This window comes from Azolla caroliniana, unplaced genomic scaffold, assembly GCF_043228905.1.
Source record: "Azolla caroliniana isolate FFs.n. ecotype wild unplaced genomic scaffold, voAzoCaro1.0.p SCAF_2, whole genome shotgun sequence".
In the NCBI taxonomy this organism is placed as follows: Eukaryota; Viridiplantae; Streptophyta; class Polypodiopsida; order Salviniales; family Salviniaceae; genus Azolla; species Azolla caroliniana.
In genome coordinates, this window is record NW_028230437.1 from 6,265,811 (window position 1) to 6,292,053 (window position 26,243).

The following is a 26,243-nucleotide window of genomic DNA, read 5'->3' on the forward strand; positions in this document are numbered from 1 at the left end:
CGTAGTTTTTTTGATATCTTCAAGATTGCAACACAGTTGTATGAATCTTCATTATACACGTGATTCATCTAAGCACGTATATGTTCTTTATTTCGTAGTTATTTATGAATATTCTTTCGTATGCCTCAAAGATGAATATAATTGCTAAAAACATTATTATCGCAATATTAATAGATTATAATAATGAGAAACAAAGAAAAGAAAAAACAAGTCCCCTTAATCGATAATGTTGTGAAAGGAGTAGTTGTAGTTGTTTTGATATCTTGAATATTGCAATGCAATTGTATCATTGTGCTTCATTGGACATATGACCTATCTAAGCATGTCAATGTTTCATAGTTGTTTTGATATCTTCAAGATTGCAACGCAATTGTATGAATGTACTTCATTATACATATGATCCATCTAGTACGTCCATGATCTTTATTTCGTAGTTATTTATGAATATTCTTTCATATGCCTTGAAGATGAATATAATTGCTAAAAACATTATTACCACAATATTAAAAAATAATAATAATGTGAAATAAAGAAAAGGAAAGTTGTGAAAGGAGTAGTCGTAGTTTTGATATCCTTAGGATTGTGAGGTACAATGTAATATCAATGTTCTCTTGACGAGAAAATATATTGAATGTTACCAAAATTTGTGTGCCCCACATGGTGGAACTTAAAATGTGGCAATATTAGTGGCTACATTTGTACAATTATCAATCAATTAGTTTATTATTTGTCTAGATCTATGATAATATTTTATTCGAAACAATGAATGGAAATGTTATAAAATTCTTCTTTCATTCTATATAAGGATGAATGGGAAGATTATGAAATCATTCACAAGAAAATGGCAAGTGCTCGAAGGTAGCTAGTTTCATTTTGGTTCATTTTACTCATTACTACCCATTCAATATTTCAACCATCTCAATATGGCTTTATATCTTAATTTGGTTCAATGGTTTTTGAGGTTTCAATACAACATTAATCTAATCAGAGTTGTTGGTTGCTTTGTTTAATAGTACTTGAACTAAGATACCATTGACATAATAATTGCATAATGGCAAGACTTCATTCGTATGTGTTTTTGCCATGAGTGTCATCCCTCATTGTTATAAATTCATATACAATTTTTGTAGTTTAGACAAATGTATAGTCTTTAAAATAATTATTAAGCTCGATCATTCTTCGTGGTTTTTATTATTTGCATGAGATAGGCTTGAGGGCAAAGTGTGTGTCATCACTGGTGGGGCAAGTGGCATCGGTGAGGCAACCGCGCGCTTGTTTGTTGAAAATGGTGCCTTAGTCGTAATAGGAGATATCCAAGATGATTTGGGTACCCATCTTGTTGATGAGCTCGGTCACCATGTTGCTATCTACAAGCATTGTGATGTCACACTGGAGTCAGACATGGAGGGACTTGTAACACAAGCATTGAAGAAGTGGGGGAAACTTGACATAATGTTTAGTAATGCTGGTATCATTGGAAATGTTACAGGTGGGATGCAAAACTTGGATATAACGAACTTCGACAATGTGATGAATGTGAATGTGCGTGGTATGGTCCTTGCCATAAAACATGCAAGTAGGGTTATGGTTGAGACTAGAACAAGGGGTGTTATTATTTGTACTTCAAGTATGGCAAGTGTTACCGCTTCTGTAGCACCTATTGAATACACCATTTCAAAACATGCCCTTCTTGGGCTTATGAAAGGAGCGGCTAGTGATCTAGGGAAGTATGGCATTCGTGTGAATTGTGTTTCCCCATCTATAGTCATTACACCAGTTTCCATGAAATTGTATCGTGATCTTACTGGTAAAAAGTCAATATTAGAGCATGAGGTTCAAGAGTTTGTTAACTCCACAAATATTCTTGTTGGTCATATATTTTCCACCTCAGATGTTGCACAAGCTACCTTATATTTGGCATCTGATGAGGCTGCTTTTGTGAGTGGCCACAACCTTATTATCGATGGTGGCAACACTATTACCGATCGAACATACCAACAAGCAAAATGACCTTCAAAGATACATTTATTCTTTAATGGGGACATGAATGATGCCTTCAAATGTTATGGTAGATGAATGTGTCACCTATACATAAAAGCAAGTATACATAAAACTTGTAGTTTTTCACAAATAATATTTCTTGAATTCATACAAGTCCATATTGTGTGATTTAATAATACATGTTGGTAACTAATACTACCGTGATTTGCATTGCACTCTACATAAGCTTGAATCGTATGCGTTTTATGAAATATAAAAAGGTACTCTAGACTATATTGCAAAGAAGACATTTGATGTCAAGGAAGGATAATAAGGCTCCTTTGGGAGAAAGAGGTGTAAAAGATAACATATCCCTTAAAAATAAAACACTAATACTAAAAAAGAAAACATTAACGCAAAGAATCATTGTGAATGTCAACAAGGTTCAAAATCATTAGCTATCTAAATACTAATAGTGACCCCTCAATGTTTAAGATTTTTTCTACTAAACATTGAAATCAAGTGTGCATATGGAGATTTCGGCAATAATAATCCATTGGAAGCCATTTCACAAGGTACATGCTTGTACTCCCAACCAAGAGAAGGAGTTCATGGAGCGGGTGATGTCATCATGTGCAACGCTCACAAGGGGAAATATGTCAAACTTATGATATATTTAATGTTGAAGGTTTGGAAAAAAATATAATAGAGAAGACATAATCGATGAGGGCTTATATTAGGAATGAATGATCAAGGGTTCATGTCTTGTTTGTCAAAATTAAGGTTATGTGGATTTCAATTGATGAATTAAAGGACGTGGTAATAGATGGACTTGATGATCGGCATTTTGTCTTAGATATAATCAATGATTAGCCCCAAGTTGTAAATCTATCCCCATATGCGCTCTTAGAGTGCACATTTTGTGATAGCGCCCCAAATGAGGAGCATCTAGTGTGCAACTCGACCATATGGGTCGATAAGGTGTCAATCTAGGAAACCGTATTTAGGAAAGAGCGAAGTAGGCTAATAGGATTGGCTCATCAAATCAACTAGAATAGTTTGTGGGCAAGTTACAATGTACGTAGTCTTGAAGTATGTGCCATTAACTTCAATATAATTACTATCTAGCAATAGCATGTATCTAGGGAGTTGGGTCATATTAAATAACAAGTCAGTTGACACAAAAGGAATATCTCTACTACTATCAACTGACTTGCACATTTAATGTTATACTCAGACCAAACATAGAATATAATCCACTTTGTTACACAGTGGTTGGATTGATCATCAGTCCCCACTAATTTTGTAGTGAGTTGGTCCAAATCCCATCTAAGCTCTAAGGTGTGAGTGATGGGTGAACTACCATTGTGAGCTACTCTCATATGTAATAGAAGTTTTGTTTTCATATATCCATCATAGTGGTTGTAACTCTATATACCTATAATCAATTCTCAATATTTCTAACATGGTATTAGAGTAGAGAGGTTGATCTAGATTAGGTATATACGGGTAGTTGTTGTTGAGCAACACAGAGAGAGAGAGAGAGAGAGAGAGAGAGAGAGAGAGAGAGAGAGAGAGAGAGAGAGAGAGACACACACACACACACACACACACAGAAAGAGAGAGAGTATTAATGGCCTTCTCCACGAATGTTGCAACTGCCCCAGTGCGCATTTGCCCACCTCCATTGTCCAATGGAAAGCTAGATAGAACCGACTACACTCTATGGAAGTTCAAAATGTCTGCTATTTTGGACTCCTACGAGTTGTTGGAGACAATCATGGGACCCACTGGAGGAGACCCTCAACCGATGGTGACTGTCAGAACCAAGAATAAAAGATAGAGTGATGGAAGAAGGATATAAGGGAACACGAGAAGAAAGGAACGAAATGTTAAGCGAAGAATGGGTGTATTAAGATAGAGAAAGAAAGAGAATGGATACAAGATATGTAATGAGAGCTAAAGACTGGTCTTGATTCGAATTGATTTGAGAATACATGTATGCCCTTATTTATAGGTTCCTATAGAATAGCTTAGAGATTTCTATAATGTTCTAGAATGTTCTAGGACATTCTAAAACATTCTAGAATGATCTAGAGTTTTTACAATAATCAATCTAATACAAAAAGTAGTTTTTATCCTCGCATATGACAATAAGCTATCTTAATGGTTGAGGTTTTCAATTATGGATTACAAGGTTCGAGGTTCAAGTCCGAGTGACGCGATAATGGTCATGTGTTCATGACACAATTGAGAATGGCAACTACCTCGTATTCAAGGTCGTCAACCAGTTGGACAGAAGGCGGTGGTGGTACAACACGATTAAGAATTAAAGAGGTGTGGCAAGGATCGAAAAGAGAGATATCAAAGACTGGGTGAAGCCGCATATGTGCAAGAAGGTTAAGACGAAATGTTGCATCATTAATCTGCATTGTGATGACAAAAGGACCTAAGCATTGATAACCGAGCTTAGCACACGGGCGGGTAGTCTTGATGTGACGACGAAGCAACCATACTCGGTCACCAACCTTAAAAGGAGACTTAAGATGATGCCGATCGGCATTGGTCTTATGTTGTGCTTGCACTTTTTGAAGATGTGAAGATAACTCAAACTGGATTTGTTGTAGTCGGTGGAGGTGATACGTCGCACTAGGGTTTCGTGACACCTCAAGGAGATCTAGGATACACCATCGAGGGTGGTTGCTAGTGTAGACAAAGAAAGGTGTAACTTTGGTAGAAGAGTGTACCGTGTTGTTGTTGCCCCAATCATGTTGTTGTAATTGATGAAGCATCGAAGATACTACTCGAGTGTTTGATTTATGCGCTCTGTTTGTCCGTCAGTTTGTGGATGATAAGCCGAAGAGAGTTTGCGTGAGATTTTGAGGCCTGCCCATAGGTGCTTCCAAAAGTGTGAGAAAAATTGAGGACCTCGATTGCTAATAATATCATTTGGAAGACCATGATGGCGAAACACCTCACGCATAATCAGATATGCAGTTTCTTCACTACTAATGGTCTTTACACACGGTACAAAATGTGCCATCTTTGTGAACCAATCCACTACTATTAAAATACTATCAAAGCCTTTGGAAGGTGGCCAATCTGTAATGAAATCCATAGAAATAGACTACCATGGCTTGTTGGGAGGTGGTAATGGTTGTAGTAAGCCATAAGGATGATGCCTGGGTATTTTGGCGCGATAGTAGGTGTCATATGTGCGAACATGATCTTCGAAATTGTTTTGCACGTGAGGCCACCAAAACGAATGTTTCACCAGCTCAATGATCTTGGCAATACCAAAATGTCCAACCATGGGGGCATCATGACAATGTTCTAACACTTGAAGTCGGGATGATCCGTCAGGGACGTAAAGGAGATTCTTGTAGAAGAGTAAGCCATCTTGCCACTTGAAGTCATGATAATGTGGAGCAAGATGGACGGCTTGAACCAATGTGGGCGAAGACATCCTTAGCGAAATCATCAAAGTGAAGTTGTTGCCAAATAGTGTCAAGAAGGCTAGAATCAAGTGGCATGACATAAATTGTTGCCTGTAGCTTTGATAGCCTGAGGAGAATCTGCTTTTGATTGTCAAAGGACGGATCTCTAGGTTGAAGAGCTAGATACGAACGCAGAGACAAAGCATTTGCTTTCCCTTGTTGTTTTCCGGGGCGAAAAATGATCTTGAAATCGAAATGCGTTAGAAATTGGACCCACCGAGCTTGTCTTTTATTTAATACTTGTGTTGTTTGAAAATATGTGAGATTTTCGTGATCACTATAAATGATAATCTGATGAGGCAATCCTTCAAGAAAATGACGCCATTGCTCGAATGAGTCGACCACAGCTAGTAACTCCTTGTCATGCACCTCATAGTTTATCTCTAAAACAGTAAATTTTCTCGAGTGAAACGCGACTGGATGAGTCTTCCCGTCCTCGCCTGGTTGGGATGGGATACTCCCCAATGCGAAGTCTGACGTATCCGCCTCAATAGTGAATGGTTTTTCGGGATCAATATGCGTTAGGATAGGTGCTGATGTGAATGCCTCTTTCAATTGAGTAAAAGCCTTGTCCGCTTCGATACTCCAAAAAAATGCTTGATTTTTCTTGGTGAGTTGGGTGAGGGGCAACACAATGCTTGAATAATTACGTATGAATTTGCGATAGAAGTTCGCAAATTCGAGGAAACACTGGACGTCCCGAACTGCATGGGGATTTCCATTCCAATATTGTTTGGACTTTTGCCGTATCCATGAAAATACGCTTGGATGAAATAGTGTATCCAACATTCAACTTGTTTGCAATTAAAACTGCATTTCTCAAGTTTGGCATAAAGACCATACTTTCTTAGGCGTTCAAGTACTTTCCACACATGTATATCATGCTCCTCCTGTGTTTTAGAGTAAACCAACGGATCATCTAGGTAGATGATGAGAAAGATATCCAAGAAATCCCGGAAAATGTCTTTGCCATATGTTGAAATACTATGGGTGCATTTGTGAGCCCGAAAGGCATGATTGTATACTCAAAATGACCATACCGAGTACGAAATGCAGTTTTGCACTCATTTCCCAATCGAATTCAAACAAGATTATATGCACCCCTTAGATCAATTTTGGTAAAATGCTTTACCCCACCAATTCGTTCTAAGAGACTGGAGATTAAAGGTAGAGCATACCTATTCCTTATGGTGACTTTATTTAAGCCTCAATAGTCCATGACCAAACGAAGGGAGTCATCCTTTTTCTTCACAAAAAAGATAGGAGCACTAGTTGGAGACTTTTAATGTCGAATAACCTCAAGATTTTTCTCAATGTATTCTCGAAAAACCTCAAGCTTAGTGGGTGATAAATTGTAAATCGGACCCCACGGTGGCACTTTTCCTGGTTGGAGATCAATAACACAATCGTACGGCCGATGCTTTGGAAGGACACTACTTTGACTTTGTCGAAAAAATCAACATGGTCTTGACATTTTTTGGGAATTTGGATGTCTGAATTCCCTTGAGTGGTACTAAAAGGTGTCACTGATATTGCAAATAAGAAAAGTCCTCCTTGCCTCCCACATGGTGCAATTGTTGCAATGTGATGACTGAAATTTGATGAAAAGGAGATGGTGCATTGGTAGAACTATATTCTTCAAGAGAATAATCTTGAGTTCGATCCTTGGCAATGATATTTTCTGCTGAAGGGTACCAAATTTCTCGTTTCCTCTAATCGATTCTAGGGTTATGTAGCTTAAACCATGGCAAACCGAGGACAATTGGATGCTCAGGACTACAGATTATGTTAAAGGAAACTACCCATCCTAAATCACCTAAGTGTATGTGTATTGGCTCAAAATCTTCGAATATCTTCCTGGAAGCTATGGGGCATCCATCAATCACTACTACGAAAACTGGACAAGGAAGTGTATGCAAGGATATTTGGTGTTTTTGGGCAAAATCTCTATCCATGAAACAAGAATTGGCTCCAGTATCTAAGAGGGCTTGGACTTGAAGTTGACAACTCGGTGTCCTAACTTGTACTTGACAAGAACACACGCTCCCTAAGCACAACACTCGGCCACAACCGAGGCTAGGATCAAACACAGAAAAACGGATAATGAACGCACGACACAGGGAAGAGAAGAGTACACAGGATGTTTACGTGGACAACCCAAACTAGGGAAAAACCACGACAGCTCATAGGCTGCAAACTATCACTATGTTACAATGTACAACAGTGAAGCACCGAGGCAACAACCTCGAGCTTTCTATCTTTGCCACAGGCGGCGGTTACAACAGAGGCAACGACCTCTTCCTCTCTCTCTCTCTCTCTCTGTACACAGTTACACGCTCTAATCTTGCACCAACAAGAATAGCAACAACAACCATCTAAGTTTGCCCTAAGTCATATTTATACTAATATGACTTTTCGGCTATTTGCAAATATAGCCCCAAAGGCCTCTCAGGAAACATATTTACGAATATGTCCCTTCATCCGATGAGCACTTCTCACCGGGCCTTCACCATCCGGCTCTTGTCGGGTACTCCTCATCCGGTTCTCACAAACTCCCCCTTCACTCTGGCATGGGGTGTCTTACTAGTCCGATCCGCTTCCGGCATGCTTCCAACTTGTCGGGTATCAGTACTTTGGTCAGCATATCTGACCCGTTCTCGGCCGTGTGGATCTTTGTCAGCGCGAACTCCTGGTCATCTACTCTTTCCCGGATCCAGTGATACCTACGTTGGATATGCTTCGTCCGGGAATGGTAGGCCGCATTCTTAGCAAGGTGGATGGCACTTTGACTGTCGCAATAGAGCCAGTATTTATCTTGCCGGATACCAAGCTCTCTGATGAAGTCCTTCATCCATAATATTTCCTTGCCGGCTTCCACAACCGCCATGTACTCCGCCTCCGTGGTTGACAACACAACCATCTTCTGTAGCCTCGACTGCCACGAAACAGCTCCCCCTGCATATGTCATTACATACCCGGATGTAGACCGGCTAGTATCCACATCAGCCGACATGTCCGAATCGGTAAAACCGTCAAGTTGAGGTTTTCCGGAGCCGAATCGGAGACACATATCCGAAGTGCCCTTCAAGTACCAGAGTATCCATTTGACCGCGTTCCAGTGCTCCTTGCAGGGATTGCTCATAAACCAGCTCACCACTCCGACTGCATATCCTATATCCGGTCGGGTACACACCATTGCGTACATTAAGCTCCCGACAGCAGAGGCATATGGAACCTTCATCATATCAGCCTTCTCTGCTTTCGTCTTCGGGCTTTGCTTACCGGATAATCTGTAGTTTTCCGGGAGTGTCGATCCGACCAGTTTCGCTTCTAACATGTTGAACCGTTGAAGCACCTTTGTCACGTATTTCTCTTGGGACAGCCACAGTTGCTTCGTTGGCCGGTTCCGGATGATATGCATCCCTAGCATCTGTCTTGCCGGACCCAAGTCTTTCATTGAGAAGGTCCGATTGAGAGCCTTCTTCAACATCCATATTTTGGCTTGGTCCTGTCCAACGATCAACATGTCGTCCACGTACAGAAGGAGTATTAGGAAGTCACCTCCTTCGAACTTCTTCACAAACACGCAGTGATCGGCCTGCGTCTTGGTTGAACTTCCGGTACTATTCTCGAGGAGCTCGCTTCAGTCCATACAGGCTCTTCTTCAACCGGCAAACCAGACGCTCCTTCCCTTTCTCCACAAATCCTTCCAGTTGCTACATGTAGATCTCCTCTTCGAGGTCACCGTGAAGGAATGTCGTCTTCACGTCCAGCTGCTCTACCTTGAGGTCCATGCTTGCCGCTATACTCAGCACTGTCCGGATGGAGGTCATCTTTACTACCGGGGCAAATATCTCGTCGAAGTCCACGCCCTTCGTCTGCTGGAACCCCTTTACCACGATCCTGGCTTTGTATCTCGGGGGGTTGCCGGCATCTCCCGGTTTCAACTTGAACACCCACTTGTTTCGGAGTGCCCGCTTTCCTTTCGGCAACTCCACCAATTTGTACGTATGGTTCTCATGCAGGGAATCCATGTCATCCTGCATGGCACTTAACCATTTTCGACTGTGGGTGTCATCCTTCGCTTCTTTGAAGCTTTCTGGCTCCCCCTCATCAGTTAGCAGCACATGCTCTGCATCCGGAAATCTCCGGGGGGCCCTTCTCTCTGTGAGAGGATATCTCCGTCTCTGGGCTTCGGTAACCGGCTCCTCCATTTGCTCTTCATCTGAATCTGATTCGGGGTCTTGGCCGGTTCCGGTTTCAGCTTCCTCTACTTCTTCTGCCGGTTCGGTATCCTCACTGTAACTGGCTGGTTCCTCGAGTGCTAACCGGTCTCTTGCCGGTTGGGTCTGCTCATCGTAGAATCGATCCTTACCGGTCGACTCAGAGTTCATTATCTTCTTCTCCGACTCCCAGTCGGCGAGCGTCTTGTCCTCCATGAAGATAATATCTCGACTCCGGAATACCTTCTTGTCGACTGGGTCCCACACTCGGTAGCTGAACTCATCGTCACCGTAACCGAGGAATATGCATGGCCGGGTCTTTGGATCTAACTTTCCTCTCCGGTCCTTAGCTACATTCACGTACGCGAGACACCCGAACACCTTCAGATGCCGGTACAACACTTCCTTACCGGTCCACACCTTCTGCAGTGTGTCTCCCTCCAAGGGCACTGAGGGTGATCTGTTTATCACATACGTCGTTGTCGACAGCGCCTTAGCCCAAAATGTCTTGGGTAATTTTGCATGCGCCAACGTACTCCGGACCCTCTCCATTATGCTCTGGTTCATCCTCTCGGCCAGCCCATTTAGTTCCGGCATCTTTGGCACGGTAAATTCAAGCCAGATTCCCTTCAAGTAGTAGTACTCCTCGAACTGCCCCCAGTATTCTCCTCTGTTATCTGCTCAAACCGGCTTCAGCTTCCGACCGGTTTCTCTTTCCACTCTTGCGTGGAGCTCTTTGAAGATGGATAACACCTGATCCTTCGTCTTCAATGGTGTGGCCCACAACTTCCGAATGTGGTCATCTATGAACGTCATGAAGTACTACGATCCGACATGTGACTTCGTGTCCACTTGACATACATCAGTATGCACCAACTCCAGTGGTGCATTACGTCTCATCGGTGGTCTCGATCGGAAGGAGGTCCGGTTTTGTTTACCGGCCAGGCAATCAATGCACTTCTCCAAGTGCACGTTCTTCACTGGAATGAGGTTTTCTTCTACAAGCCTCTTCATCCCCTTCTCGCTCATGTGACATAGCCTCTTGTGCCACAACTCACCGGCAGTGTCGAATGCCGTTCACTTCCTCCGGATATAACCGAGCATTCATCAAGTACAGTGTGTTGACCTGACCTTCTTGGCCCGAGCAACAATTGGGCTCCCTTTGCTGAACTTCATAACACCGTTCCGGATGCTATCCGTGTAGCCTTCATCATCTAGCCGACCGACTGATATCAGGTTCGGACGAACCTCAGGAACGTGTCAGACATCCTTCAACAGTAGCTTGCATCTAGTTGGTGTTGTCAACCACACGTCTCCTATGCCGACAATTCGGCATGTACCTTTATTCCCCATCCGAACACAACCGTGATCACCGGCTGAGTAGGATGAGAAGCATTTCCGGTCTGGGGTAAGGTGGAACGGCACTCCGGAGTCGACCACCCAGGTCATCTCGTCACCGGCAAGGTTTATCTCACTCTCCTCGGTGATGAGCATCAACTCTTCTTCACTTGCCGCAATTGCCGTCGTTCCCTTCCGGTCCGTTCCCCTCCGGTCTTTCCCGTTCCGGTCCGGTGTCCGCTTCGAATCGGTACCGTCGGTTTCCTTGTCTTTTCGGAAATGCCGACAGTTCTTCTGGAAGTGTCCCGGCTTGCCGCAATAGAAGCAAGTAGGCCTCCCCCTTGACTTTGACCGTGTCCCCGACTTCTCCCGGTTTTGGGGACTACGGTTCCTTTGTCTTCCGCGTTCCAATTCGGTAAGGAGCGCTTTGGAGTCGAAGCTCGTATCCTTATCTTTCCGACGCGCCTCCTCATCTAGCAAGATCGACTTCACTCTTGCTAGGGATAACCGTTTCCCTTTCGGCTCGGCATTGCCCAAAGTGACAACCAACGTCTCCCAGCTATCTAGGAGGGAACCAAGCAGGAGTAGCGCTAGTACCTCATCGGCGAGAGGTACTTCCAATAATGTTGCCTGGTGGATCAGCCCCTGGAAGGCATTCATGTGCTCCGCCATGCTGGAGCCATCTTGGTACCGGAGTCGTACTAGCTTCTGAAATACCGAAACCTGATTAACAACATTTTTGTTTTGAAACATAATGCTGATCTTCTCCCAGACCTCATAAGCCTTGCTCTCTTCATTGAAGTTGTTGTATAGACTCATGTCGATGAAGCACCGTATGTACGCTGTTGTCTTCATGTGCATCACCTCCCATATCGTGGCGTCGATTTTGTCCGGTCTCTTGTCCCCGAACTAAACTGGATACCAAAGATCTTTAACCACGAGCATGTCCCTCATCTTCAACTTCCACACCGAATAGTTGGAGCCGGTGAGCTTGAACATACCTCCCAACGAATCGTCCATTTTCTGTGTCGTTTTGCTCTGATACCACTTTGACAGGAACACACACTCCCTAAGCACAACGCTCGGCCACAACCGAGGCTAGGATCAAACACAGAAAATTGGATAATGAACGCACGACACAGGGAAGAGAAGAGTACACAGGATGTTTACGTGGAAAACCCAAACTAGGGAAAAACCACGGTAGCCCATAGGCTGCAAACTATCACTATGTTACAATGTACAACAGTGAAGCACCGAGGCAACAACCTCGAGCTTTCTATCTTTGCCACAAGCGGCGGTTACAACAGAGGCAACGACCTCTTCCTCTCTCTCTCTCTCTCTGTACACAGTTACGCGCTCTAATCTTGCACTAACAAGAATAGCAACAACAACCATCTAAGTTTGCCCTAAGTCATATTTATACTAATATGACTTTTCGGCTATTTGCAAATATAGCCCGAAAGGCCTCTAAGGAAACATATTTACGAATATGTCCCTTCATCTGGTGAGTACTTCTCACCGGGCCTTCACCATCCGGCTCTTTCCGGGTACTCCTCATCCGGTTCTCACCGGGTCTTCCGTAGTTGGGTACTCCTCTTCCGGTTGTCACCGGGTCTTCCGTAGCCGGGTACTCCTCTTCCGGTTCTCACCGGGTCTTCCCATCCGGAGGGGCCTGTTTCCTAACAGTACTTGGGCTGAGAAGACTCTACTAACATGCTTGGAAGAAATGGAACCCACACTAGGTTGTACATATCTAGGGTTGTCCAACCAAATGGCTCTTATTTTGGCCGGACTTATTCGTTTGACTCCTCTTCTAATTGGCTTAAGACTTCAAAATTATTGGACAAGGGTGGATTATTCATAATATTAGATTCACTAACTACTTCTAAAATGTTGGACTCATTTTTATTGTCATAGAGAATTTGATTTACCTGACATCTCAGCCTACAAGAGCAATGAATGGCTATATGTCCTGAACCTCCGCAATATAAGCACAAACGGTTTGTTTGGGGTCGTTGCTTCTCTTCATCCGACAACGGTCCTCGTCGTTGAGTGATATTGATCTTCATGGGTGTAGGACTATCCATTGGGACTGGACTACGTGTTTGCCTTGGAGTTGGTGCAGGGCTATATGTTTGCCTTGGGGATGATTACGCCGTTACTGATGCATAAGTTGGTGTGAATCTTGATCTTGTTATTTGTTGTTGTCACTCACATCGACGCTGGAAAAGGCGAATATCACACCGTATTGCTCGACTAATAGCTTCTGTAAGTGACCTTGGATCCTCGAGGAAGGTAAGAAGTAAGTCTTTGACATCACTACGAAGGCCTAAATGGAATTGCTCCATTAGGGCTTGTTCATCCGAAGGAATATTGATTGCGATGAGATGGAAATTGGTTACATATGTCGAAGCTGGCTGATCACCTTGACGTAGTGTATGAATCTTGTTGATAGCTATTCTCACCCTATCAGTATCTCCGAAGCAAGCCTTAAATTCTTTGATAAATTGTACCTCAAAATTATTCAATAGAGGAGAATTTGTCTCTAGCAATAGAGCAAACCATGACAACGCTATGCTAGTCAATAAGGTGCCCACTAACCTGACTCGTGATGAATCTGTTGGATAAAGTGTGGGATGCATTTGAATCACCAACCGTACTTGATTCAAGAAACCTCGGAAATGCGCCCTCGAACGATCAAATTTAGTTGGGTGTCTGATTTTGGGCTCCTTGATAAATCCTTGACCTTCGACCCTTTGTTGTTGTAACACTACGATTGTCGACTCTAACTATTGAACCCGTCGCGTGAACTCCTCTTTTTGTTGTTGCTTCTCTATAGTAACCTTCTGTAGATCCCCAAGTAGACGTTGATTCTCTACTTCAAGAGATGCGAACTTGGATTTAAGATTCTCCATTTTTGCAACAAGGGTGAGATATTCTTCTGAGTTAATGGCGGCCATGGTTTCGTGATGGTTATAGAGGAGGATGAGAGAGAGAGAGAGAGAGAGAGAGAGATAGAGAGAGAGAGAGAGAGAGAGAGATAGAGAGAGAGAGAGAGAATTCAAGTCAAATTGTCAGAACCAAACATAAAAGATAGAGTGATGGAAGAAGGATATAAGGGAACACGAGAAGAGAGAAACGAAATGCTAAGAGAAGAATGAGTGTACTAAGTTAGAGAAGAAAGAGGATGGATACAAGATATGTAATGAGAGCTAAAGATTGGTGTTGATTTGAATTGATTTGAGAATACATGTATGCCCTTATTTATAGGTTCCTATAGAATAGCTTAGAGATTTCTATAATGTTCTAGAATGTTCTAGAGTTTTTACAATAATCAATGTAATACAAAAAGTAGCTTTTATCCTCTCATATGACAATAAGCTATCTTAATGGTTGAGGTTTTCAATTATGGATTACAAGGTTCCAGGTTCAAGTCCGGGTGACGCCATAATGGTCATGTGTTCATGACAGTGACCTTTGACCCTGCACACCCTACCACATCAATCCCTCCAAATGTTGATCTACTTCGACCCTAGCAGAAAAGGATCGTTGATGTGTTGTGTACCATAGTCACTGGTGTATGTGACTCTGTACAAACATTAATGCAACATACAACTAGGGCACATGAAGCTTGGAGCATATTGGCCAGCCAGTATGAGACTAGAAACTATACAAGGATACAAAACCTCAAAAATCATGTTGTTGCAGAGAAGCTCGTTGATGGAGAAAAAGTAGAATTCTTTGTAAAAAGGATTAAGGATCTTCAAGATCAGCTGGCGATTGTTGGAGTAGTCGTCTCTCTAGAGGATATGGCTCGTCGGTGCATTCAAGTACTTCCTTCCAAGTATGATGGCATTGTGACAGCATTGAACACTCATGTTCGACCCACTCCTTTAAAATTTGATGAACTAAGTGAAATGCTGCTTGAAGAGGAGCTTTGGCTGAAGACAAGAGAAGGAAGGGAAGATTCAACATTTGTCGCTAGGACTAAGGGTAAAGGGGCATCCAATTCAAACAATGCAAATAGGATACCAAAGAAGAAGAAGTTTAATGGATCGTGTTTCTACTATGACAAGAAGGGTCACACAATCAAGGATTGTCGGAAGACGATGACGACTGAGAAGAATGGTTCTAGTAAGACTTCTTGGAGAGAGCCTGAGTCCACCAACAATGTCATAGATGAGCTTGAGTTATGGGCCGCAACTAAAGAAATGTGTTCATCAGTTGACAGTCAAGTTTTCGATGACTCTTGTGTTGGGAAATCGGTCCCTCTGGATGGGATCTGGTTATGAATAAAGAGGGTCCGGTGAGAACCGGATTGAATAGGCCCGATGAGAACCGGAAGAGATCCGAAAACCGGATCGGATGCACCCGGTGAGAACCGGAAGAGAAGACATATTTGTACTCATTGTAGCCATAATGGTTTACGGGGTTCTTCTCTTGGGTGGACCGGCGTAGCTTTTCGTTCGCATATTCTAAAGCTCTCTTCACGCCGTCTGTCCGGATGTCAAGGCCTTCGAACTCACTATCAAGGGAGTGAGTCGATTCGAATTCGAACTGGTCTGCGTATTCCCACATTTTCGCCTTCCCTTTGTCCAGCTTTGGACTCGGCCGAGATCTACTTTGATTTCTCGGCGGCTCTGACGGCCCACTTAGTCGTGTCGTAATTGGGCTTTTTTCGAACATGCGCGTAACTTGATCTTCGGCTTCTGCCTCTATTTCGGCGTATATCGAAGTCAGAGTCAAAGTTGTCTCTAGTGTGTACCAGGATGCGGACTCATCGAAAACGACATCTCGAGTGGTTCGAACTTTTTAGGTAGATGGATTGTAGCATTTGTACCCCTTCTGTTCGAGTGAGTACCCCACGAGGATACATTTCTCTGACATCGAGTCAAGCTTTTGTCGCATATCGTCAGGAATATGTACGTAAACGATTGCGCCGAAAATGCGGACATGTGATAAGTCCGGCTTGTTTCCAAAGAACTTCTCATGAGGAGTTACATCGTGTACTCCCGAGGTTGTGCACCTATTCATGAGGTATATGCCCGTGTTTGCCGCTTCTGCCCAGTACGATTTTGGCAAATTCTTCTCATGCATCATAGCCCGAGTGACTTCTACTATGTGCCGGTTTTTACGCTAAGCTACGTCGTTCTGCTGAGGTGTGTGACGGCATGAAAATTCTCTTTAGATTCCTTCCTTTTGGAGATACGCCGTAAACTCATCCAAAAAATATTCTTTGCCTCCATCTGATCAAAGGCAGCGTACGTGACGACCCGTAGTTTTTTCGACTTTGGCTTTGAATCTCTGGAAGTATCCGAACACTTCGCTCTTTTGTTTCATTGAGTAGATCCAGGTGTTCCTGGAGAAATCGTCGATGAACGTGACATAATATCGACATCCGCCGATTGTGCTTGTTTGGGCCGGTCCCCATACATCTGGATGTACGACATCCAGGATCCCTTTGCTCACATTCCGTTCTTTCGGGAATGGATGTCGGCATTGCTTTCCGAACTGGCACGCTTCGCATACGCTCATAATCTCTTGCGCGATAAAGTTCAGGAGTTTGAGTACAATTCCTCTCGATTGCATGTTCTGAAGTTTTTGGAGATTGATGTGACCGATTCTCTTGTGCCACAAGTTTAGGTTGGTTTCGACTTTGAGACCCTTTGCAAACATGGCCGATTTTACCTCCTTCAATTCGAGGACAAACATACGGCCTTCACGACGTCCGTGAGCTATGACTCGATCGCCTCTTTTGATAAAGTACCCATCATTGTTGATTCGTACTTGCATTCCTTGTTCGATAATCTGGCTGGCCGAGATCAAGTTTTTCGTGATTGTAGGAACATGCAGTACGTTCTTGAGGTAGGTTTGTTTGCCGTCGTTTCCGAATGGGACATTCCCGATATGTTGTATTGGATGGGTCGTGTCATTTCCTATCTCGACATATCCGGGACGTTCAGGTTTTCATAATTCCCGAAACCAATCTTCATGAGACATCATGTGGTTGGATGCTCCTGAGTCAACAAACCATACATTCTCTGAGGGCATGGTGCTTGTTTCACCTTAAGTCACCATTGAGTGCGCTTTGTGCCTCATCATGAACATTCCGCTACGATCGTCGTAGTCAAAATTCGATGCGGAATTCGTGAACATTCCGCTACAATTGTCGTAGTCGGAATTCGATGCGTAATTCGTGAACATTCGACCGGTCAAAGCAGAGTCTCGCTTCTTCTTTCGGCACTCCTCTTCGTAGTGTTCGAGTTTTCTGCAGTATACGCATTCGATTGGGTTATTGCAATTGCTTGGACCAACGTGATGACTCCCCCTTCTGTCGAACTCTCTAGAGTTGTTCCTGTGTGCTTGCCATTGGTGGGAGTTACACTCTTGGATTTGCCGACCATGACGGCCTTGTCCGAATCGACCTCTATTTCCACAGCCGAAATTTCTTCTATCATCCGACTGGGAGTAGACCATCTAACCCTCTTGTGTGTTGCTCCTTTGTCGGGCGTGACTTTCCTCGACCAGCAATATTGACTAGAGATGGAAAAAGGTGGGAGGATTTTCTCTTGCGAGGACGGTGGACCTTATTGCGCGGAATTGTGGTGCCAAGCCTCTGAGGCATATCTGCACCATTTCTTCATCATCAATGCCAACATTGATCGACCCGAGGGCATCACACAACTCCTTGATCTTCAAGGCGTAGTTGCCGATTAACATTTCCCTTTGTTGAATGTCATTCTACTCCTGACGAAGCTGGAGTTTGCGGGCAGCCGTATTGGCCGCGAAGATCTTCTTGAGATTTCCCCATGCTTCTTTCGCCATTTTCGCCTCTCGAATATAGCCAAGCATGTGATCATGTACGCATGATGCAAGGCAATACAACACACGGCTTGCAGCCTGCTCCCACGCTAGGTAGTCGGCATGTGTCGGGTTGGGTTGCGTTTCGTGAGCTCCTGCAATATAGCTCCAATCTCCTTGTCCGACAAGGTACTGAAGCATCTTGTACTCCCAAGATGCGAAATTTGTCCTGTCGAGCTTCTCTGTAGGAAGAGCGCTTCCCATCTGAGTATTCATGGTGATTTCTTCTCTGTTAATAAGCCGGTTTTGTTGATCGTCGGCGTGTACCATAATACAGTCGAATAGATTTGATTAAGCAACCACGCGCTTTGATACTATGTAAAGAAATGGAGCTGGTGGTGTAATGCAGCGGAAGATAATTGAGTGAGTGTGTGTGTGTGTGTGTGTACATCAAAACAGAGAGAGAGAGAGAGCTCTTAACAAGAAAATTGTATATTACTTCCAATAGTAATAAGGTTACAAAGGGTTGGTTTAAATACCAACTAAACTAGGGCAAGGGCCCTTCTACTATTTACAAAACTAGCATGATATGTCCATGAGCTAGTGTGAAACCTATTTCTATGGCAAGTTGAGTTCGACTCTCAACAGCAAGCACCAAGATCTCAGAACATGAGGATAGACAGCTTCTTATGATCAATCGACTTTAAGCAATGTGCTTCGGATGCAAGTATGTATGTCAAAATGAAGGATAGGAAACAAGTCATCATCATCATTTATGTGGATGATTTAGGTCTTACTGGAGACCATGAAGAGTGTATTGGCCAAACACATGAGTTTGAAATGACAGACTTGGGGGTTCTACACTACTTCCTTGGAATTGTGGTTTGGCAAACCTCGGTTGGCATCTTCATGTCACAAAGAACGTATGCAACAGAGATCTTGAAGACCTTTGCGATAATGGACAACAAGTCGAAGTCAACTCCAATGGAGTCAAACTACACGCTATCCCAAGCAGACCTATCACCAATGGTTGACATAAGGAAGTAGAGACAACTAGTAGGAAGTCTAATTTTCCTATGCAAAACTAGGCCGGATATTTGTTCTGTAGTCGATGTGGTGAGTCGATTCAACAACAAGCCGAAGGAGACTCATTGGAAATCTGCACTATGTGTATTAAAGTACATTGTGGGCACTGTAAATTACAGACTCTTCTACAAGCCAACAATTGATGAACTTAGTGGGTATTGCAACTCTGGTTGGGCTGGAGATAGTGATTCCAAAAAATCAATTTATGGATATTGTTTTTCAATAGGCTCTGGAGTTATTTCATGGAGTAGTATAAAACAACCAACTTTGGCACTATCTTCAATAGAGGTGGAATACAAGGCGGCATGCGAGGTAGTTTGGCTAAGAAGAATCCTTATGGATGTGGTGGTTCCAATAACGATGACAACGGTATTGAGGTGTGACAATCAGAGTTGCATGGCCATTGCCAAGAACCTCGTATTTCATGCACATACTAAACACATAGAGATTCAGTATCACTATGTGTGGGAGCTAATAAATGATGAGATTGTGGAGCTCAAGTACTGTTCGACATCAGAAAATGTTGTAGATATCTTCACAAAGGCGCTTGGAGTAGAATAGTTATAACAACACCTTTGACGACTAGGAGTTGGCCGAATTCCAAGTGAACTCAATGGGTTGACCATTGAGGGGGCGTGTTAGATATAATCAATGATCAGCCCCAAGTTGTAAATCTATCCCCATATGTGCTCTTGGAGTGCACATTTTATGATAGTGCCCCAAATGAGGAGCATCTAGTGTGCAACTCGACCATATCGGTCGATAAGGTGTCAATCTAGGAAACCGCAGATGCATAGCACACAATGTATTTAGGATAGAGCAAAGTAGGCTAATAGAATTGGCTAATCAAGTCGACTAGAATATTTTGTGGGCAAGTTACGATGTACTTAGTCTTGAAGTATGTGTTATTAACTTCAAGATAAGTACTATCTAGCACTAGCCTGTATCTAGGGAGTTGGGTTGAATATTAAATCACAAGTCAGTTGATTGAAAAGGAATATCTCCACTACTATCAACTGACTTGCACATTTAATGTTATACTCAGACCAAACATAGAATATAATCCACTTTCTTACACAGTGGTTGGATTGATCATCAGTCCCCACTAATTTTGTAGTGAGTTGGTCCAGATCCCATCTACGCTCTAAGGTGTGAGTGATGGGTGAACTACCATTGTGAGCTACTCTCATATGTAATAGAAGTTTTGTTTTCATATATCCATCATAGTGGTTGTAACTCTATATACCTATCTAATCAATTCTCAATATTTCTAACATTTTGCTCACACCAAACGCCCATAGGAGATAAAAAATGATACTACCAGCCACTACCGGTTGTCATGTGTGCAAATGAGGAGTAGAGATCAAGAAGACTAAAATAACAAAAGACAAAAAAACTAAGGTACAGAGACAAAAGATTTTAACGTGGAAAACCCAAAAAGGGTAAAAACCACGGGAGTCCACAAACTCCAAGAAAACACTATATGAGAAAGGTATACAACAAGAAGCTACCGGACCTTGAGTTCTTCTTTGTCAAACCGACAGATATGGAGAATTTACACACACACACACTCTCTCTCTCTCTCTCTCTCTCTCTCTCTCTCTCTAGTTAAAGAGGCCACAACCAACTATAACTTTTCACAATAACACTTACACACAAAATGATTTGCCCTAGTTGTATTTATACTAATACAACTTTAGGGCTATTTACAAATCTGGCCTAGACATAATAATTGAATAATGGCAAGACTTCATCCATATGTGTTTTTGCCATGAGTGTCAGCCCTCATTGTTATAAATTTGGATACAATTTATGTAGTTTAGACAAATGTATAGTCTTTACAGTAATTACAAATATGTCCCTTTTCGGATCCTTGTCTGGATCCGATCTCGCTTCTTCATCAAATCCAACTAATCCGGCTCCTCCTTTCCATCCGGAGGGACCTGTTTCCCAACAAATTCCCCCTTCACTCCGGCATGGGATGCTTTGCCAATCCGACCTGTCTTTGGCACATGTCCAACTTCTTTGCCGACAACACCTTTGTCAGCATGTCCGATATGTTTTTTGCTGTGTGAATCTTCACTAGAGAAAACTCATTTTCTTCTAGCCTTTCCCAGAGCCAATGGTATCTCCTCGGTATGTGCTTGGTCCTCGAGTGGTAGGCAACATTCTTCGCAAGGTGGATGGCACTTTGGTTGTCACAGTAGAGTCGGAATTCTGCTTGCCGAATTCCCAGCTCTCCAATTATTTCCTTACCGACTTCCGTTGCAGCCATATACTCCGCTTCCGTGGTTGATAACAACATGGCCTTTTGTAGCCTCAACGACCATGAGACGACTCCCCGTTCATAAGTCATAACATATCCGGACGTGGACCAACTAGTATCCACATCAGGCGACATGTTTGAATCAATAAAGACTTCTAATAAGGGGTTACTTGAGCTGAATCGGAGGTACACGCTTGAGGTGCCTCTTAGGTACCAGAGTATCCACTTGACTACAACCCAATGCCGTCTGCCCGGATTGCTCATGAATCGGGTGACGAGACCGATCGCGTATCCAATGTCCGGCCTAGTGCATACTATCGCGTACATCAAGCTTCCGACAATTGAGGCATAGGGGAGCTTCATCATCTCAGCCTTCTCCGTCTTTATCTACGGACATTGTCTCCTGGATAGCTTATTGTTGGTTGGCAATGTTGAGTCGACCAGCTTCGCACATTCCATGCTAAACCTCTAGAGCAACTTATCTCCCATGTACGTTGATGACCTACCAACGCACTTTCATGGAAGTCTAATATTATAAACAATTTCCATTCGTCATTTCTACTGGCAACACTTTGTGGTATCTCTCTTTTCTTTGTAGAAGTACTTCTAAGATTTCTTCCAAATTCTTTGGACCATTACACTTTTGAGGTCATCAACTTCAAGAATTTCCCAATCACCAACCATGCCCCTTCATACTCACTTTCCTTGAAGGTGGAAAATGTTCCCATGACATCCCTCTAAATGACCATAGGAGACAATTTGAAAAGATAAGAGTCCTTCATATCCATCCACATCTTGCCTTCCCAATTGTATGTAGCTCTAGAGAACATGTTGACTATAGCATTTTGCTTTCTAGAAAAATGTCAAACCTCTATGTTATCCATCTCAACATGAATATATCCAATGTTGAACATCTGAAGATCATGCCAAGGATAAAAAAAAAAATCTATCTCAATAATTACATTTGTCCCAATCAAATAATGAAGATCCAAATTATTTGATCGCCAACACAATATCCCATAATACTATTTTTACTTGGGTACAATTCCTTTATCTTTCATGTGGTACCTTCTCCAAACCGGATAAAATATCAACCCCATCTTGACATTGTTGGTTGGTCTCCCATCCAATTCTTGTCAAACTTGTATCTACTATCACAAAGACTTTTACCCCAGATGCATAGTTAGACTTTGTCAGAGCTAGTTCTTCTAAGTTGTAAGCCTTTGAGCCTTCTCATTACTTCGACATTTGAACTTTCTTCCTTTCTAAGGTAGCCTATACAAGGGTTTTGCCAGATACACATAACATGCAATCTATTTCCCATTTGAACTTTCTTCCTTTCTTAGGTAGCCTATACAAGGGTTTTGCCATATACACATAACATGCAATCTATTTCCCATTTGAACTTTCTTCCTTTCTTAGGTAGCCTATACAAGGGTTTTGCCATATACGCATAATATGCAATCCAAAATGTGGTAAAATGCATGTATGCCCCCAAGAATCTTCGTAATTCGTTTTGTGATTGACATTCTTCTTTCATTTTGTGGATGGCGTTCACCTTTTCTAGAGGGAGCTTTTGATTAAATGATCTGCAAAGGTATCCCACAACTAGTACCTCTTGTTTCCCGAATGCCAATTTGTCATAAGAGAACATGATGTATGCACCTTCATTCCTTTGTAACAACCTTCCACAATTACCAATGTTGTTAAAAACAAATTACGAGAACCCATTTGGCCCTAACATTTCATCCTTCTTTGAATTCAAACATCTTTTGATGCGAATTTCATCCAAACGTTTATTACATTCGAGGATACAACTAAATAGTCTACACTATTGTTGTCCCTTTCTCTAATAGTCCATAGTAGAAATCGTCTCTATTGTCACTCTTAAGACTATCCCAATTTTTTTCATAGTTTAGTTGAACAATTAAGAACTTTACCAAACCTTCCTTGTCTTGACCTTGAACCTGTGCATGCACAAATTCATTATCAAGGAATTTCATCTCCATTGGAACTAGTGTACTATACAGTTCTCTAGGGATAACAGAATACATTGCCAAATTTTGGATGAAGAAGTATTGGATGGTTTTGACATCACCAATTTTCACATGTACTTTAGCCCCATGTAGTTCCCCAATGGCTTTTGTGGTTTCTCAAATCTTCCATCCATGTCTTGAAGTCATTGTCTAGTGTCCCTATCAATTTTGTCCAAATATATAAGATTAATATTCGCCCCATGATCAATTAATGCCACAATTGGCTCCTTAACATTCCAAATCCAAACATGGGTTTCAGTCGTTGATCTAGCCTAGGGTGGCCTCGTGTAATGACTATTAGCATATTCTTCATTATCTTTGAGTGCTTAAATTATGGTAGCACTCATGGACATGTTCAAGGGTTTGGATCCTTTTACTATGGTACATTAGGTTTATATTTATTCATAAGAGCAAAGTTAACATCATGAAACTCTTTTTTAATAACCCCGAGGATTTCCTGTAATGTAAAGTCCACTTAATTTCTTAATAGTCTCTCAAATCCCAAGCTCAAATATGTTGGAATACCTGTCTCTTTTTACTTTTTTATTCATCATGGGATCCACATTCATCTTCTAGCTTCACTAAGTGTCATGCTTCTTGGAAGGGCCAGGTTTCTTGTCTATTCATGCCCTTTTCTCTTCGACTAAGACCGCATAATTTGGACAAATTTCCTCCACAAGGCCTTTTTCCTCCTCCATGGGATCATCCCAACCTATCATTTTCTGTACCCATCTCTTGGATTCATCTGCCTCATCCTTTCACAATTTCCCCTTCCCTACATGCTCCATGACGATTGGCCCAAAATTCTCTTTCATGAGAAACCCTGGCTCTTGTCTAATGACCTACTAAGATCCCATTTGATGAGGAGTCTGGATTGTCTTCTTCCATTAGTATGGACCAAAGTAAACTTTTAGTATCATTTTTCATTAAATGCATACAGTTCAACCTTACGTAAACTGCATTGCAATTCATAGTAGCATTACTTAAATACCAACATGTGCTCTTAAATCATACAACATGGACTCGTATGAATCATTTGAGAAAAAACTACAGGTTTTATGTAAACTTGCTTTTATGTATCGGTGACCGCATTCATCTACCATAACATTTGAAGGCATCATTCATGTTATTCAAAATCACTTTAATTTGCATAGACATACATAATTCCAATTAAAGAATAAATGTATTTATTCTTTGAAAGATCATGTTGCCTGTTGGTATGTTCGATCGGTAATAGTGTTGCCACCATCGATAATAAGGTTGTGGCCACTCACAAAAGCAGACTCATCCGACGCCAAATATAAGACAGCTTGTGCAACATCTGAGGTAGAAAATGTATGACCAACAAGAACATTGGTGGAGTCAACAAACGCTTGAACCTCATGCTCTGATACTGAATGCTTACCAGTAAGATCTCGGAACAATTTCATGGAAACTGGTGTTATGACTACAGATGGGGAAACACAGTTCACACGAATCCCATACTTCCCTAGATCACTAGCTGCTCCTTTCATAAGCCCAAGAAGGGCATGTTTTGAAATGGTGTATTCTATAGGTGCTACAGATGCGGTAACACTTGCCATACTTGAAGTACAAATAATAACACCCCTTGTTTGGGTCTCAACCATAACCTTACTCGCATGTTTTACGGCAAGGACCATACCACGTAGATTGACATTCATCACATTGTCGAAGTTCGTTATATCCAAGTTTTGCATCCCACCCGTCACATTTCCGACGATCCCGGCATTACTATACATTATGTCAAGCTTCCCCCACTTGTTCAATGCTTGTTTTACAAGTCCCTCCATGTCCGACTCCAGTGTCACATCACAATGCTTGTAGATAGCGACGTGGTGGCCGAGCTCATCTGCAAGATGGGTGCCCAAATCATCCTGGATATCTCCTATTACGACCAAGGCACCATTTTCAACAAACAAGCGCGCGGTTGCCTCACCGATGCCACTTGCCCCACCTGTGATGACACACACTTTGCCCTCGAGCCTATCTCATGCAATTAATAAACACCGCAAAGAATGATCGAGCTTAATAATTCTTGTAAACACTATACATTTGTCCAAACTACAGAAATTGTATCCAAATTTATAACAATGAGGGATGAGACTCATGGAAAAAACAAAGCAATCTCAGTTCAAGTACTATTAAACAAAGCAACCAACAACTCTCATTAGATTAATGTTGTATTGAAACCTCAAAACCACCAAACCAAATTAAGATATAAAGCCATATTGAGATGGTTGAAAATATTGAATGGGTAGTAATGAGTAAAATGAACCAAAATGAAACTAATTACCTTCGAGCACTTGCCATTTTCTTGTGAATGATTTCATAACCTTCCCATTCGTTCTTATATAGAATGAAAGAATTATAGTTTTATAAGATTCCCATTCATTGTTTTGAATAAAATATTATAATAGATTTAGACAAAATTATAAACTAATTGATTGACAAATATGCAAATGTAGACACTAGTATTGCCACGTTTTGAGTTCCACCATGTTTGATTGACTAATTATCATAGACCTAGACTGATTATAATATAATATTATCATAGACAAATTGTAAACTAATTGATTGTCAATTGTGCAACTTGATCAATGCTTGAGTTACGAGGCCTTGTAAGATTGATGCCATTATGTCATCATAATCCTTATAAATAGCAACATGTTCATTAACCTCATCACCAAGATGGGTATTCATATTTTCTTGGGCATCTCCTATTATGACCAAGTCATTGTTTTCACCAAATCAGCACGTGGTACCATCAACCATGCCACTTGCTCTACCATTGATGATGACTACTTTCCCCTTGAGGATAGGCCATGTGAATAATACAAACTGCAAAAAAGAAATGGGGTCTTGATCATATTTTCTAAAGACTATTCCTTTCATAACATTGTCGATTAAGGGGACCCCATTTTCCTTTTCGTCGTTTGACATTATTATTATTTATTGATATTGCAGTAATAATGTTTTTAGCAATTATTGTCATCGT

General features: G+C 42.0%; 2 protein-coding genes across 2 annotated transcripts; one reads left to right on the plus strand and one right to left on the minus strand.

Moving 5' to 3' along the window:
• Window positions 1-788: 788 nt before the first annotated feature.
• On the plus strand, window positions 789-2,216 carry LOC147867227 (short-chain dehydrogenase reductase 3a-like). Its single transcript, XM_087315016.1, has 2 exons — window positions 789-858; window positions 1,209-2,216. The coding sequence occupies exons 1-2, from the start codon at window positions 842-844 to the stop codon at window positions 2,008-2,010; spliced, it is 819 nt and encodes a 272-aa protein (XP_087171142.1). The 5' UTR covers window positions 789-841; the 3' UTR covers window positions 2,011-2,216.
• Window positions 2,217-24,356: 22,140 nt separating this feature from the next.
• On the minus strand, window positions 24,357-25,676 carry LOC147867228 (short-chain dehydrogenase reductase 3b-like). Its single transcript, XM_087315018.1, has 2 exons — window positions 25,542-25,676; window positions 24,357-25,231 (listed from the first exon to the last, which is right to left on the minus strand). The coding sequence occupies exons 1-2, from the start codon at window positions 25,556-25,558 to the stop codon at window positions 24,430-24,432; spliced, it is 819 nt and encodes a 272-aa protein (XP_087171144.1). The 5' UTR covers window positions 25,559-25,676; the 3' UTR covers window positions 24,357-24,429.
• Window positions 25,677-26,243: the final 567 nt, after the last annotated feature.